The 15,341-nt window shown below is 41.4% G+C and overlaps 1 protein-coding gene across 1 annotated transcript in view; it reads left to right on the top strand.

Annotated features, from left to right (window-relative positions):
* The window catches only part of LOC147733205 (uncharacterized), a 618,178-nt gene that overhangs the window by 403,576 nt on the left and 199,261 nt on the right, over positions 1-15,341 (top strand). The window contains exon 29 of the mRNA XM_086957739.1: positions 14,478-14,795. Coding sequence (XP_086813865.1) covers positions 14,478-14,795 — 318 coding nt within the window. The remainder of the gene's footprint in view (positions 1-14,477; positions 14,796-15,341) is intronic.

Genomic DNA, 15,341 nt, shown 5'->3' with positions numbered 1-15,341 from the left:
TCCGGGCAGAGACAGCAAGCGATCTGCTTCCCTGCGCCGACCAGGGAAATAGTGCAAATAAGCTATTTTAAAAACTATAGAGTAACACCTAAAAACACAGTATCAGTCACAAAATGTTTTTTTAAAAATTGTAGAGCTCCCGGCTAGTTCGCCTCAGGAGTATTCACAAAGAGTGGGAGCAGCGCTGCAGTCAGCGCGAGGTTATAGCGTCCTGGGAGGGGGGGCGTGGCCACCGGAGGTGGGCGTGTCCCTCACGCAAGGAATGGCGGCAAGACTCGGGTCCGGGCAGAGGCAGCAAGCGATCTGCTTCCCTGCGCCGACCAGGTAGAGACCAGGGAAATAGTGCAAATAAGCTATTTTAAAAACTATAGAGTAACACCTAAAAACACAGTATCAGTCACAAAATGTTTTTTTTAAAAATTGTAGAGCTCCCGGCTAGTTCGCCTCAGGAGTATTCACTACTATTTTCAATTTTCAATAATATACAACACACTTTACAAACACAAACACATATAGATAATACATGACATGACTAGTGGAAAAGTGAATACAAAACCTGCATCCTACATTCAATACAAACAATACATCTTAATGTGTTTGCACTCTTGTGAATGAATCAGTATTCTAAAATAACTTAGACAAAGTCAAAAAAGGAGACAACTTCACCAAACTGTGACCAATTGCAGAACTAGCAGCCGCTAGTTCATACACTCAATGATATTACTCGCTCCTTTAATTATGCCGACGCGTTTCGAATCCAGGGAAACTAGTTCCTGGATTCTCATCAGGGTTCTGTCTCTTATCTGCGTGAATTATTCGGATTGGGCTGTCCAGTTTTTGTAACTGCTTCACTGTATAGTTGATTCCTCTAATTGTCAGGAGTGTAGCTTAGTTTGTGCCAGCCACCGGGACCCATTGTTTTATTTCCGCTCGAAATCTTCCTTCTTTTGTTCGGGCCGTCTTTTTCTCAAACTTTCTTGCACAGAATATTATGTCTCGGGCTGATTGTAGTGCTCAACCGGTTCTCAGCCGAGAGACTGATGTGTTTAGGAATTGCGTATGTTTTGCCGGTTCCTCTATCTCCCGTCACTAACAGCCTTGTCTCAGATTCCACCTTCCTTGCCCTCTTCATATTCCAGGATGTCAAGATGACTATGTACTTCACCCTTGAGGAAACAGAAATGGGGAGACATTAAGTACTGAACAGGCTGTATGGTCTGAATCCATAACCAGTGACTTCTATCCCTAAATGTGATGGACAATGGGCTACCCAAAACCAGGGGATCAGTATCCTTAGAGCACGTCTGGATCTGGACTTCAGGCAAATCCACCTACTGCTAAATAGAGATCACGGCGAATGGTACAACCCGTTAGTTGTGCTTAGAATAGTTTTCAAATGTGCAGAAGTAAAGGTAGGGTCTCCCTGTACAATCAAACATACACCTAGTACTGTATAACAGCGAAACCCTCCATTCCCTCACATGTAACACGAGTGCTCCCTGCAAGACCCTTTAAAGTACCACCAATAGCTCTGTGACACCGTCCACCAGAACAGTGTTTGTGTCCCCACTAGGGTCATTTGCCTAAAGCCACAATTCGGTGGCCTCGTACATCTTACCTTTTCGCCCGGCGCTTGAAATGCTGTCCTGATCTGCTGAATGCCACTTGATCTCTCCCTGAGTCACCTTCCAGTCTAGCTTCCACCAAATACGTGATTTTACATTGCATGAGTTACTACGCATGCTATTACAACGCAAACCATTACATCGCAAGTCATTTCTACGACTTGCTGAAGGGGGCACGTTTGACTTAGGAATAGTATAATTTACTATTCCATCTCCAGTATGTGCAACAGTAAGGAAGGTGTTGTAACAGTAAATTATACTATTCCTTAGTTTAGCGAACCCCGTACAGCAAGTTGTAGAAACGACTTGTGATGAAATGGCTTGCGTTGTGACAACGCATTCAATTGTAACAACCATGTTGTGGTCGCATGCGTTGTAGCGCATACGATGTAAACGCTGTTTCCTTCTTCCACCTGGGTGTGATGTCCTCCGCTTTTGGTTTGGCTTTCTTCTCCCTCCAATATGTTTTGCTCTCGTCGCTGCAGTACTCCCGCTTGCCTCCAATGCTGTCTTATTCTCTTCTGTCTCTGTCTAGGACTCCATTGCGCTCTTCACCCTCTTGTGCCGTTTCCGCCTCCTGTCCTTCTGTGCACACCCTTGGCCTCCTCAACTCGCTTATTAGATGGCGTCAAGGACGGAGAGGTTTTGTCCTAGAGAACGACTAGCATGCTAGTCGTGGTGTCGGAAATGCCTCTTGGGTCTCCACCAGAGGTAGTGACAAGCACATCTCCAACGTCCCCATCACTGGTTGGTTGAAGTTTATGATTGACGGTGTCTATCTGTAGCTGAGCCCATAGCTGACTCTCAGTTGGTAGTAATATGTAGTGTTTCTAAAGGTGGATGTATTTCATTCAGAGGAATAGTAAATAGGACCACTGAGTTCTCAGACCACGTTGAGGGCATAAATCTCCAGGATGCATTAATTTTGGAAGGAGAGGGCAGTAGGTCCATTGTAAATCCTTTTTAGGTCTGATGATAGCCACATCCTTTAGATTTCACTAAAATTATATTTATAATAGACTTACTGAAAAGAGCTTATAGTCACCTCTCTTCATCCATCGGTCTGTTGTTGTGTCATTCATAATTTTGCTTCTGCCCACTACAGCATAGACTATGGGGCAGTGGGTAAGCCTACTTAAGCTACTGGTTAACTTCACTTTGAATGACTGCCTTTTTGCTTTTTCACAAAGAGCACATCCTCAAACAAGGTAGTTGCCTTCAGTGCCAGTGTGCTTGTCTTCAGTTTATAATTACTTTGGGGTTGTCTTTGTGTTTAGAGCCTAATGTGATCGCAAGACATTTTTTATATGAGTACAGGGCACTTTCTAGCTTTATCAGATCCCATCTGTTGCTAATGCTGTTGTTAATTCATTTTGAGTTGCCTTGTTTATCTGAGTACTGTTATTTCACATCAGATAGCATGAGCTCTGAATATAAACTGATCAATGTGCTTTATCTATGACTCTGTTTTTTCCTTTTTCCTTTTTTTCCTGCCTGCTGTCTTTCTTCCTTTCACCCTGTCTCTTTCACTTTCCTCTAATCTTTTTTCATTCTTTCTTTTTTCTTTCTATCTTTCTTTCTTTCCTCCCTCCCTTCCCTTTCTTCCATCCTTCTTTTTCTTTGATTCACCTTCCTTCGTTGTTTCCTTCTTTCCTTTTTTCTTTCTTCCTATTTCTTCCATTCTTATTTCTTTGTTTCTTTCTTTCTTTCCTCCCTCCATTTCTTTCTTTCTTCCATTCTTTCTTTCTTTTTCATTTCATTTTCTTTGTTTCCTGTCTCCTTTCTACCTTCTTCCCTTCTCTCATTTCTTCTTTCTGTTTCTTCTTTTTTCCTTCTTTCTTTACTACCTTTTATTCCACATTTCTTTCTGTTTTCCTTTCTTTAATTGTTTCTTTCTTTTCCCTTTTTCTTTTTGTTCACCTTTTTTTCCTTCTTCCCTTCTTTATTCTTTCTTTCTCTCTTCTTTGCTTTCCTTCCTTCATTCTTCATCTTACCTTCTCTATTTCATTATTACCTCTTTTCTTCTTTTCTCTTCTCTTTCCTTACTTCCGACTTTCTTCTTTCCTTTTCATTCCTTTCTTCACTTCTTTCTTTCTTCCTCCTTTTTTCTTCTTTCCTTCTTTCTTTCATTCATTTCTTCTTTTTCCTTCTTTCTTTTTTCCCTCATTCTCTATTCCTTCTTTCTTTCCTTACTTCCTTTCTCTCTTTCCATCTTCCCTTCTTTCTTTTTGTCCTTCATTATTTTTCTTTTTTTTCCAGTCCTTTCTTTTTTTCTCTCTTAATTTCTTCCTCTTTTTCTTGTTTTCTTTCTTTCTTGCCCGCTTTCTTTCTCAAAGGGAAGAGACTGGCAACCAATCCCAAACCAATTAGTCATTTACACCTGCATTCGCCTAGACCTTTGGATTTTACTACAACTGTGTTGATAACATAATTATAGAGGTAGTCAGTCATATTTCATCCATGAGTCTGTTCTTGCGATATTTAAATTTTTCTTCCACCCAATTAAGCAAGCATAAGGGGCAGGGCACCAGCCTATTTCTGCCATTGGCTGACTTTAATATGACTTATTACCTGATGCTCTTTAACAAGAAGCACATCCAAACACAAAGTACTTCCCTTCAGTCCAAAGAGTAAAAATGGTAATGTCTGCTTTTTGAGTCCCATAATACTTTTGCCTTTAGCCAATATCTTTGTTTAGATTGATGAGTGCCTGGTAGCTTGTTAAACAATAACGTTAAACAAAAACCATGACAAAACAAAACAAGAATTGCCATAAGGCTGGTGGCCATTGGCAGACCTATTGGCTTTGCCACTGTTTGTATATGAGTATGGCCCAGGACATGTTGGGCTACAGAACTCCACTCGTGTCATGGCCTCTCAGTCATCAGAATTTTATTAATTGAAATCCTTAAAACTGTTAGTTGTCAATAGACTAAAGGCTGTTAACACCTCTGAAGTGTCAGAGGGTTTGAAAGAACAAATTTTAAGGGAGCAAGGTGAGGTACATCGGAGGGACCTGTAATTCTATCTGTACCAAGGTGCTTGAGGGCTGGAGACGTGAGAGTTCTATGGAGCAAATTTAGTGCAAAGAGTTGTTCCGTAGAATATCATTGGTTATTCAAATATCTGAACTTTAAAAGGCATAGGGGCATATTATCAAGAAAGGGCCGTACATTATCCTCGCTTTTATCGGCAGGAAACTGCTGATAAAGCAGCGATAATGGGCTTGATAATATGCTCTATAAATTCCAATCGAAGCCCATGTTAGATGTAAACATGGGCTTTGATTGGAATTCCATAGAGCATATTATCAAGCCCATTATCGCCGCTTTATCGGCAGTTTCCTGCCGATAAAAGTGGCGATAATGTAACGCCCTTTCTTGATAATATGCCCCATAGTTTTGTTCCCTGTGACCAAAGGCTGCATAGATCGGGACAGATTAGCCTTTGGCAGGGTCCAAATACTCTTAAACGAAACAGATTAAAGGAAGAACAGCTACGAGGTCTGGAAAAACAGGGTACTGGTGTGAACTGGAATGAATGAATGACCAGCAAAGAAACCACCAAAAATATGAATTTCACTACATTGCATTGCAAACTAATACAGGAATAATCAAGAGGAAGTAGCACTGGCAACTCAAATAATTATTTGCAGCCATGATACATTTGAATTTAATTCAAGGGGTCTGTACAGTGAGTGCCATCATGTATAGATATGCGGGGTATTTGAATGCCCAGTACCCTGCTTCAGGGTATCTGAACCCAAGCTGTCTTCCCAGCATGGTCCCAGGTACTGGCTACTCAACCGAAAAGTGCACCCACTGCCATTAGTAATGGTGCCAATGTGATGTAGAACAGCACTGTTAAGCCTGTCTCGAATCACAAAAGACAGTGTGTACTGCATGTGAGAAATGAAACAAAGCTCCCCGGTGCATGAGAGAACTCTGAGCTGCACCATCAGAGGAGCATGAGCAGTACACCATTGTTGCTCCGAGGGTGTGGCATTATATGATCTCCATGGAATCCCATTTTCCCCCAGAAGAGCACAAATAAAATGACAGATTTGAGCAGAGGTATATACCACAATATCAGACACCCATGATCTTTTACTAGTAGAATACCCCTTCAAATGGATCAAATACAGATGGTGAGCTGGGAAGAGCCAAGATTCACACATTTGCTGAATTCGTAATCTGAATGCCCAGCAACCAATTTTGGCGTAGGTGGATGAGGTGTATGTTGATAGGTATCTGGCAAGTACGGCTTCAATAGAGAGATATAGAAGGTCAGAAGAATCTTTCAGGAAGAAGGCAATTTAAGATGGAAAAGCACATGGTTGTTCCATTTATAAGCAGAAAAACGAAAGGTCTGAAATACATGGCTAGGGCTTAAGTAGCAGACAATGTGCTGGTGAAAATAGATGACAACCATAACTTGTTGGAAGATATGCACTGGTTTCATTTTAAGATTGATCCTTGCCTTCCTAGCAGTTTCCAACTGTTTAGGATCTTTTTTTAAATATTGTTTTGTCCTTGTAGATGGCTGAGACAATCAATTGCAACAGCAACCAAAGGATTTATTTGAGGTGTAGTTAGTAAACTGTGTGGATAAAATGCTTACAGGGAAAAAAATGCAGACACTTTAGTTAAGAATGGGCACCATTGTTGTAGGAGAACAAAGGGGCCTATTAGGACCTCGGAGGATCGCCACCGCAGGGCTGGGGGTGACCACCACCGGCCCGGCTGTGGCGATCGGCCCGCCATATGTTCCTGTGACACCCCCACCATATTAGTATGGCAACGGGCACCACGGCGGAGGGAAAGACAGTCAGCCACTTTTCAACCGGTCGGATTGCCGGCCGGGCGTAAAAGGCACACAATATGGTGGCGGTGCCTTGCAGGCATCACGATCCATATTATAATGTGTGCAATGGGCATGCCTTTCCATGGCGGAGACTCTGCCATAGGAAGGCATGCGTACAATGATTTTGGTGGCCCGTTGCAGGCCCCCAGAGGGAAGGGAGAGTGGTTGGTGGATGGCTGCATTTTGGGGGTACCCATGGTACCCCATTCATTGGGATGCACAAGGTGGCAGGCAAGACGTGGTGCCTGTCACGTTGTGCATGCCAATGCACAACATGCAAATTTTACATTGCAGCGGGTGCTGCTTACATCACCGCCCGCCGCCATGTAAAAGGTGCGGGATGCAACTGCCAGGGTGGGGGTCACATCCTAATTGGCATAGCGGGACCGCTGCACCTCTGGCGTTCGGTCCCCTTTACCGTTACGGTGGCGAGTGGTAAGTAAGTATTCATGCCAGATATTGAGTGAAATTGCTGTAGCACTTTAGATATTGCCCCAAATTTGATTTACTCTCTTAGGCAGGTCATTGCATTGAGGATGATATCCACAGAATAATAATTGATGAACAGAAATATCTGAAGCTAGAAACTAGAAACACAATGAATACTTCTCTGTGTCCAGGTAAAAACATGTAGGCAAGGGACTGTCAATGATGAAGCATTTAACAATGCCGACTGCTGATGGAATTGTCTCAGATAGCCTGAGATGAGCCATTTTTTAAACAGGTTGACAGTTACCATGATAGCATAATGACTATTGAAGGAGGTAAATCTATGATGAATTTGGTTGAGATGGTAAGCCTCGTTGAGAGGATTTCAATAAAGGAAGTAATATCTAAATACTTTCTCAACATTGCGACAAAGCTATGGGCAACAAAAGGTTTGACTGACTTAGTAAAGAATTGATTGAAGACCACAATGCCTAGACTCAGCAAAATCATGGCACCATCTGAAGCCCACTTCTGGTAATGCATCTGTAGAAATATAATATCCTGCTGTTGGAACTACCAATCATGGATTTCAGAGTGGGATCTTACTTTGTATGTCATCCATTTTCTCCTGGTCATCTGGCCATTTGGATTCTGAGTTCTTTGTAGAAAGGCTTGAACAACTCTAATGATGCTATTTGGAAATGTAGGCCCTTGTGTTCTGTAGCTGTAGAGTGTTAATATGAGAGGGCACTTGCCACCGCATTTTGAGAGCCAGGAATATTAGTGACATAGAAGACGTACTACAGGAAGAAATATGTCCAGTGACACTAACCATTATCCTGTATACGTTATAGAAACTGGAAATTGCTATTATCAGTTCTAATCCTTAATCTTTCCTGTGACCCTTTAAAAGAAGTATCCATTCCTTGAAGGCACAGCTCATGGCTCATATCTTGTTCTCTGAATGAGAATAGTTTTGTTCACCAGGGCGCTTTTCACAAAGGTAAAATTACATGTGTGAGTAATTTTCATGATTAATTTATTCTAACACTTATCTATACTACTTTTAGCTCAAGTGTAAAGTTACTCAAAAGTGAAGACCTCTACAGCTTCAGCCTCTGAAAAAGGGAATAGAGATAGATTTATGAGTGTAACTTATTATTATTATTAGGAAGATTTGTAAAGCGCCTGGTGTACGCCTACAGGCATGTCCCCGCGCTATGAAAAGTGGGGTAAGCAGCCCAGGCAGCCAGCACAACCGTCTACCGTCTGAATAGGTGAGTCTTAAGTTTTGTTCTAAAGATAAGTTCTGATGACTCCATGCGTAACTGTGACGGAAGGTCATTCCACTGCTTCGCTACCAGATATCTGAACGACCTTCCCCCCATACGCGCTTTCCTAATTTTTGGAACTTTCAGAAGACCAGTACAGGAGGAGCGCAGAGTCCTTGTGGGCTCATATCTGGTGACCAGGCTCTATAGCGGGGAAGGGGCTTTGCCACCCAGGATGCGGTGACACGTGGCAAGGGCTCTGAATTCCACCCTGCTCCTAACAGGAAGCCAGTGCAAGGCCTGGAGTGCTGCCCTAGAGGAAGATCTTCTAGGAAGCCTCAGAATAAGGCGAGCAGCAGCATTTTGCAGCACCTGTAGGCGGTTGAGAACTTTTCCCGTGGCCCCCAGATACAACAAATTGCCGTAATCCAGGCGTGAGGTGACTAGGGCATGCACCAGCGTCCGACGAGCAAAAATGGGCAGGAAATCCAAGACCTTTCTCAGAGTTCTTAGAACTCCGAAGCATGTCCCCACCACTCGGCCAATCTGGGGGCCAAAGGCAAGGTAAACGTCCAACCACACCTCAAGATTCCTTACTTCCTGGCAGGGAACAGGCGTCTCTCCTAGGCAGGGCGGCCACCACGCCGACGTCCATACAGATGGGCATCCCCCCACCACGAGCACCTCGGTCTTGCTGCCATTAAGTTTCAGGCAGTTGGCGGACATCCAGGTTGCCAGTTCTTGCATGCACACTCTGAAATTGTCCACCATTTATTTATTTTAATTTCTTGTATAGCGCAGGAATCAATCCCGGAAGGGTATCTCCGCGCTTTGCCAGCTAAGACAGTTTATTAGGTAGAGCAGCATTTTAAGTGGTTTATGTAGGTGGGAATGCTTCTTGGAAAAGGAGGGTTTTTAATGCCTTTCTGAAGGACAGATGGTTTATGGTGGTTCTTAGGTCAGTGGGAAGATTGTTCCAAAGGGCAGGACCAACAGCGGAGAAAGCACGGTCACCCTGTCTGGTCTTCTTTGTAATGGGGGGTTTTAACAGGGCTTGGTTGCAGGAGCGCAGGGACCTGCAAGGCTGGTACAGTTCAAGAGACTGGGCTAGGTATTTAGGGCTTACTCCATACAGACATTTGTGTACCGTACAACAGATTTTAAAGTGGATGCGTTGTCGTATGGCCATCAGACCGGGTGCGCGTGAGAGGGAGATGACCAGCTGCGTGTCGTCAGCGTAGGACACCAGACTAAGTCCATAGCTTTCAACTATGGCCGCCAGCGGGGATACACACAGATTGAACAGGGTCGGGCTCAGGGACGAGCCCTGGCCCAACCCAATCTCCCTAGAGTAACACTCTCCCTGGCGAACCTGAAAGCATCTGCCTGTCAGGAAAGACCGGATCCACCCAAGCGCAGCCCCTGAAACTCCTCCATCATTCAGACACTGTAGTAAGATGGAATGAGCTACAGTGTCGAATGCTGCGCTTAGGTCCAAGAGGATCAGAGCCATAGTCTGGCCCTCATCCACTCCCTGCCGTAAGGATTCTACTGCCATTAGTAGTGCTGATTCCGTCGAATGCCGTGGACGGAAGCCGAACTGAGAGTTATGGAGCAAGGAGGCTTCCTCTACAAAGCCCATTAGCTGGAGGTTCGCAATTTTTTCAGCGACCGTAGCCATATATGGCAAAAGAGAAATAGGGCGAAGATTGTCCAGCCTATCATAGTTGATATTGGGTTTCTTTTGAAGAGGAAGGACTACCTCTCGCTTCCAGTCCTCAGGGACAGTATGAGTCCCAAAAGAGATGTTCAGAAGGTGGCGGATGTACGGCTCCAAAATAGGCAAACTGCCCATCAGGCGCCTAGGAGTAGTGGGATCTTTTGGGGAGCCTGATTTTATCGAACCACAGATCTGAATAAGTTTTTCAATAGGCGGGGTAACAAATGTAGTTAACGTCTGGTGCCCCCCCCCCCTTACCTCACATTCCTTTACAGTCTCGGAGGCTATGGTGGCTTGACTAGGAAAGGCTGAGTAAATAGTTGCCACTTCATTAGCAAAAAACTCTGCTACTCGGTTACAGCTATCCACCGTACAGAATTCCTCTGGGACTGCTGCAGGCTTCCCGACCGAGAGAGATTTGTAAATTAAAAACAGTTCCTTCGAGGAATTTTCTGCCTCCTTAATCCTAGTATCGAAATACAACTTTTTAGCGTTTCTGATTAGTCTATGATAGTTGCGCCTGCTTACAAGATAGTCCATCCTGGTTTGAGCAGCATAGTCTAATCTCCACTGTCTTTCTGCGCGTTTACATGCGCTCTTGGCCATTCGCACCTCGTCTGTGTACCAAGATGCCGATTTCAAGGCACGTCCCTCCGATCTAACCAGGGCGAGCGGGGCAACCTGGTCTAGAGCAGCCATGATGCGCTTATTCAAGTTCTTATTAGCTGTCTCCACGTCCTCACCCCCCGGATCACCCCCCATCGTAAGTGCCTCATTAAACCTGACTTGGGAGAAGTTAGCCCATCTCCACCTTGGATGATGTAGTGCTACCTGTTCCGGTACTCTAGTTCCCGGAATGTAGATCGAGAAGGGCACCAGGTAGTGGTCCGACCAGGGAATGGGTACGGGGGTAACAACCTCCACTTGTTCCCAGTTGGCAAAAATTGGGTCTAGTAGGTGGCCCCGTAAGTGGGTGGGAAGTTTGCCTATCAGCTCAAGTTGAAGCGCACTCATTGCTTTGCAGAGGTCCTCGGCCATCTTGTCCACAGGGTCGTCCAGGTGAAGGTTAAGATCACCCAACACCAGGAACTTATCCGTGCGCAGGGCTACCTCTGTGATGCCTTCGACCAGGCTATCAACGAATCCTGCAGCTGGGCCAGGAGGCCTGTGTATCAGGAGGCCCTTCACACTGTACCCCCCCATTGACCTGAATGGAAAACTCACCCGCCTCACTATTAGTAATAGCCGTCGGCACAAAATGGCTGCTTGAGAATTACTTACTGCTTGAGAATAAAAACAGTAGAATGTCCAATACCAACACATAGCAAGTCACAGGCGCTGCAACACCCTTCCATGACAATAAATGTGGGTAAGGTCTTAAATAATTTCACCTAGGAAATACTCTTAAATTAAATTACATTATTTAAAAATATAAATAAATATATTGTAATATTTAAAACATGATCTAAATAGTGTAAAATTAATATTTTGTTATGACCTATATCAGTAACCTTTTTTAAATTAAAATATTAATGTAACAATGCATGTTATTTAAATATACTTGACTTTTTTCTTAATTCTGTACATCACTTTTAATCATTAATAATGCATCATAAAACATTTATTTTTTTACATTCAGTAGCAATTTATGTTTTATTAACTTAGGAAAAATAATTTTTATTTAATTTTATATATTTATGTTTAATTAAAGATTTAATTCAAAATTAAATAGTTGTTATTTTCTTTAGTTCTACATTTAAAATAAATATAAAAGTTCATTTCTACTACTATTTAGAATAAAAATATTTTCCAAACTTTTACCAAGTTTAATAAACGTTTTTTTATTTTCCCTATACTGCGAAGTCTCCCTATGGTAAAGTATAAGGACATTTTTTTATATTTATTTGACATAAAAAAATTATAGTACCAATATATACTTAAGTGTGTGGAGACTCCACAGTTGGGGAGGAGAACTCTGCACGGAAACACATAGAAGAGTTGGTACCTTCCCCTTTGTTTGTGAGTAGCAATTTGTAGTACATTTGTAGTTTCACTGTAGTACAACAAAACATACTACAAAATGAGTTTGTGAGTAAGCCTCAAGGAGTCAAAATGTGCCAAAGGTAGAACACCTTATGTTCCAAACTACATCACCTTACGCTTGCAGCAACACAGATCCTATAGCCCCCCGTCAAAGGCATCGGTTTCGACGTTGAATTGCCTTGATTCATCAGGATGTCACAATATGGGCCTCTTCGAAAAGCTTTTCTCTGCAACAAAAAAGTCTGTCACTGCTTTCATTGGAACAGAAACAACTTTTTAGATTTACTTTCTTGGGTAGTCAGGAGAGATCTATCAATAAACTGCTGACAAAAATGAGGCAGGTCTAGAAAAGTTTGCATTTTATTTATTTGCTTAAAGAAAGGCCATTCATGAGGAGCAGTAACCTTTTTAAGGATCCAATGAGAGTCCAGTGGAACTCAGGTTTACCTAAGATGCTCTATTTTCTTCTTTCAGATTCACGATTTTTTGTTTTACAATACAGATGATGTTGTATAACTCTAGACAGTAAGGTTATCACTTGTGCTCTCCATCATCCCAGGTTGTCCAAGCATATCAATATGTGATCTGCGTATACCACTGTGCACACATTCTGAGAATACACATTTGATACCTCACCTCACTTTGCCTGAAAGTATGGTATAATTATATCATGATATAATATAATATATTTATATTTATATATATATAATATATATATAATATATTAATATATATATATATATATATATTATATTAAATTATAATATAATATAAGTATAGTATTATTATAAGCCTGTGGGGGCCAAACTTGGTGACAACAGAAGCACCATAAAAGGATTCCAGACAATCTCTAATAAGCGGCAGTGGATACTCTTCAATGATTATAAAATTTTCAAGACAACAATGGTTAATATTAAGATTGCTTGTTAGCAAACACATTTCTAGAGTTTATTGTACAAGGGCACATGAAAACTCAGTTAAGAGGCAAGCCAACGTATCTACAATGTATAGGACCTCACTGCATCTCCTTCAGTAATCAGTAGAAAAATTGACATCAAGGGAGGTACATATACTGGGGCTAACAGTTTTTTGCCAGAAGAGTTGTTACCCACAGTCATCTTTCACAGTTAGTGAAGTAGTTAGAGTATGTTTTCCAGTGTTCGAGCTGTAAACTTCTGAATATATTTTAATTTCTGTGTATAAAGTTTGAAAAGAATTCCCTTAACAAAATCAGTAATGAGAAAAAACTCTTGAAAGTCTGAAGTTGCTGTATATGCTCTAATCCTGAAACTCAAACAAACTTCTATTTGCGATATTTTTGGTACCTACAGAATGAGGGTGAAGATGAGTATTCAATCTTTACACATATATGACTACAACATCTACATTGCCTGGTCATTCAGAATATATCATTAATTTAAAGGCTGTTATCTGAACTTAAACATGCAATTTTGTTCCCATCCTTGCTGTCATTCTCAGTCTTTGTTGAAGACCCAAAAGATAAACAGGTCATAAATAACAATCCCTCAATTATTTCATAAAAAACCAAAGATGACTGGTTCACATTTTTAAAAGTATTTTCTTTAAATGAAAGGTCTAGTATACCACATTTTTCTGAACATTTTGTGATTCTCCAAGAAAACTATTTTTAAGCTCTATTTATAGGGGAGAGGAGTTTGCCTGATGGCTAGGGCTGTCAACCTCGAATCTGGGGAACTGGGTTTGAGTCTCGGCAATGACGCTGAACATCCTGTGATTCTGGGATTTTCACCTAATCTCCCTAAGCCTAACAAACCGAAAAAATGAATGTGTCCTCATGTAATGCAACTGATGCTATGTAAAGAGCGCTGATACCCGATTCTGGTCTAGTTTGCGCTATATAAAACCCCGTGGAAAAAAAAGTATGAATTCATACAAAACCTATACAGCCCTGGGACAAGTCATGCAGTGGTATCGTTCATTTGGAAGGAATTCAAATTACGGAAGCGTACCATTTCTGTAATAATGACTTTCTCAAATTTTTTAAGTTAAACGGTGGTAATCCATTTAGTATTGTGTGTATGTTTTCATGGTCTTTTTTATCTTAATTCAGCACAGATGTATGTGATATGATTCTATTTCTCTGGATTTCCTATCCCATGATCAGCTACTTTTTAACGTACTTTATTACTGCTGATGATCATTTGCCACACATTTTAATTCGTTTTTGCATAAGATGTAATATGTTTTATCTATGTATATATTATTTTATTGTAATTTTTTTCTGTTGTGCTTTCATGCTGGAGAAATGTGGCAACTTAAATATCTTTTAATTGATTGCATGATTGTAAGGTCTGTTTACAAGTCCATTTCATTTGTCCAGAACTACATTTGTGAAGACTCCTTGCAGATTGACTGTAAAGAGTTAACTTGTTCACATACATTTTTGGCTAAGAATAGCAGTAATGCAAATTGTACAGGGATTACAGATGACATACTGTTAAACAATCAACTCATCCAGTTTACCTTTCAATTCATATTAAACAGAGAAACAACCTGCACCCTGTGTCTATGTGCATGAAGTTTGTCATTGGTCAGAGTGGTATGATGAAACAAATCCAGCCGACGGTCGTGGCGACTTTGAGACAATTGAAAATTTAAGAGCAAAAGGAAAAACTATATGCAAGGATCCAAGAGAAGTTGAATGCAGAGCAGAAAAGTATACTGATACACCTTTAGTTTACCTTGGCCAGATTGTACAATGTAATACATCTGGCTTTGTTTGTCTCAATGCGGATCAGAATCCACCAGTCTGCTTCAACTATCAAGCTAGATTCCTATGCTGCTCATATGAGGCATGTGAGGGTAAGACATACATTGGTTACTATATATTTTCCAATTCCCAATCTTCTGACTCTGTTTATTAACTGTTCTCTACCTATTCTCAAAATGTTAGTATTTATTTGCAATTTTTACCGAGTATATTGTATATCACCATAATATGCCTGCAGGTTTTGGGGAATTTTTTGGTTTAGTAAGTGGCCTCTCATCAGATTATGCCTAGAGCAATCCAAGGAGAAATACTGTCCTTGTGAAATATGTCCAGATCTCCAAACACCTCTAAGTGACAGTAAAAGATGATTATTTGGATTATTTAGTTGCCAGGAGAGGAACATGATGATGTAAAAATCAATATGTTACACTTTCTTCTGAATAATAAAATACTTTTCCCAGACTTACCAGACTGCTCAGTAGCTTATCACTATCGCACCTATTTCTCACTAGATTTGAAAACCCTGAGCCTGAAAATTGTAAAGGGACAGCATAGACTTGGAGAACAAGTAAAAGAAGTATACATTACTGCTGACTTGTAGAATACTAACAAACAATATACTACCTATCATGCTAACC

This window comes from Lissotriton vulgaris, chromosome 2_1 (genome assembly GCF_964263255.1).
Source record: "Lissotriton vulgaris chromosome 2_1, aLisVul1.2, whole genome shotgun sequence".
NCBI classification, from domain to species: Eukaryota; Metazoa; Chordata; class Amphibia; order Caudata; family Salamandridae; genus Lissotriton; species Lissotriton vulgaris.
The sequence above is the reverse complement of the archived record's forward strand: the minus strand, read 5'-3'. Positions and strand labels throughout refer to the sequence as shown.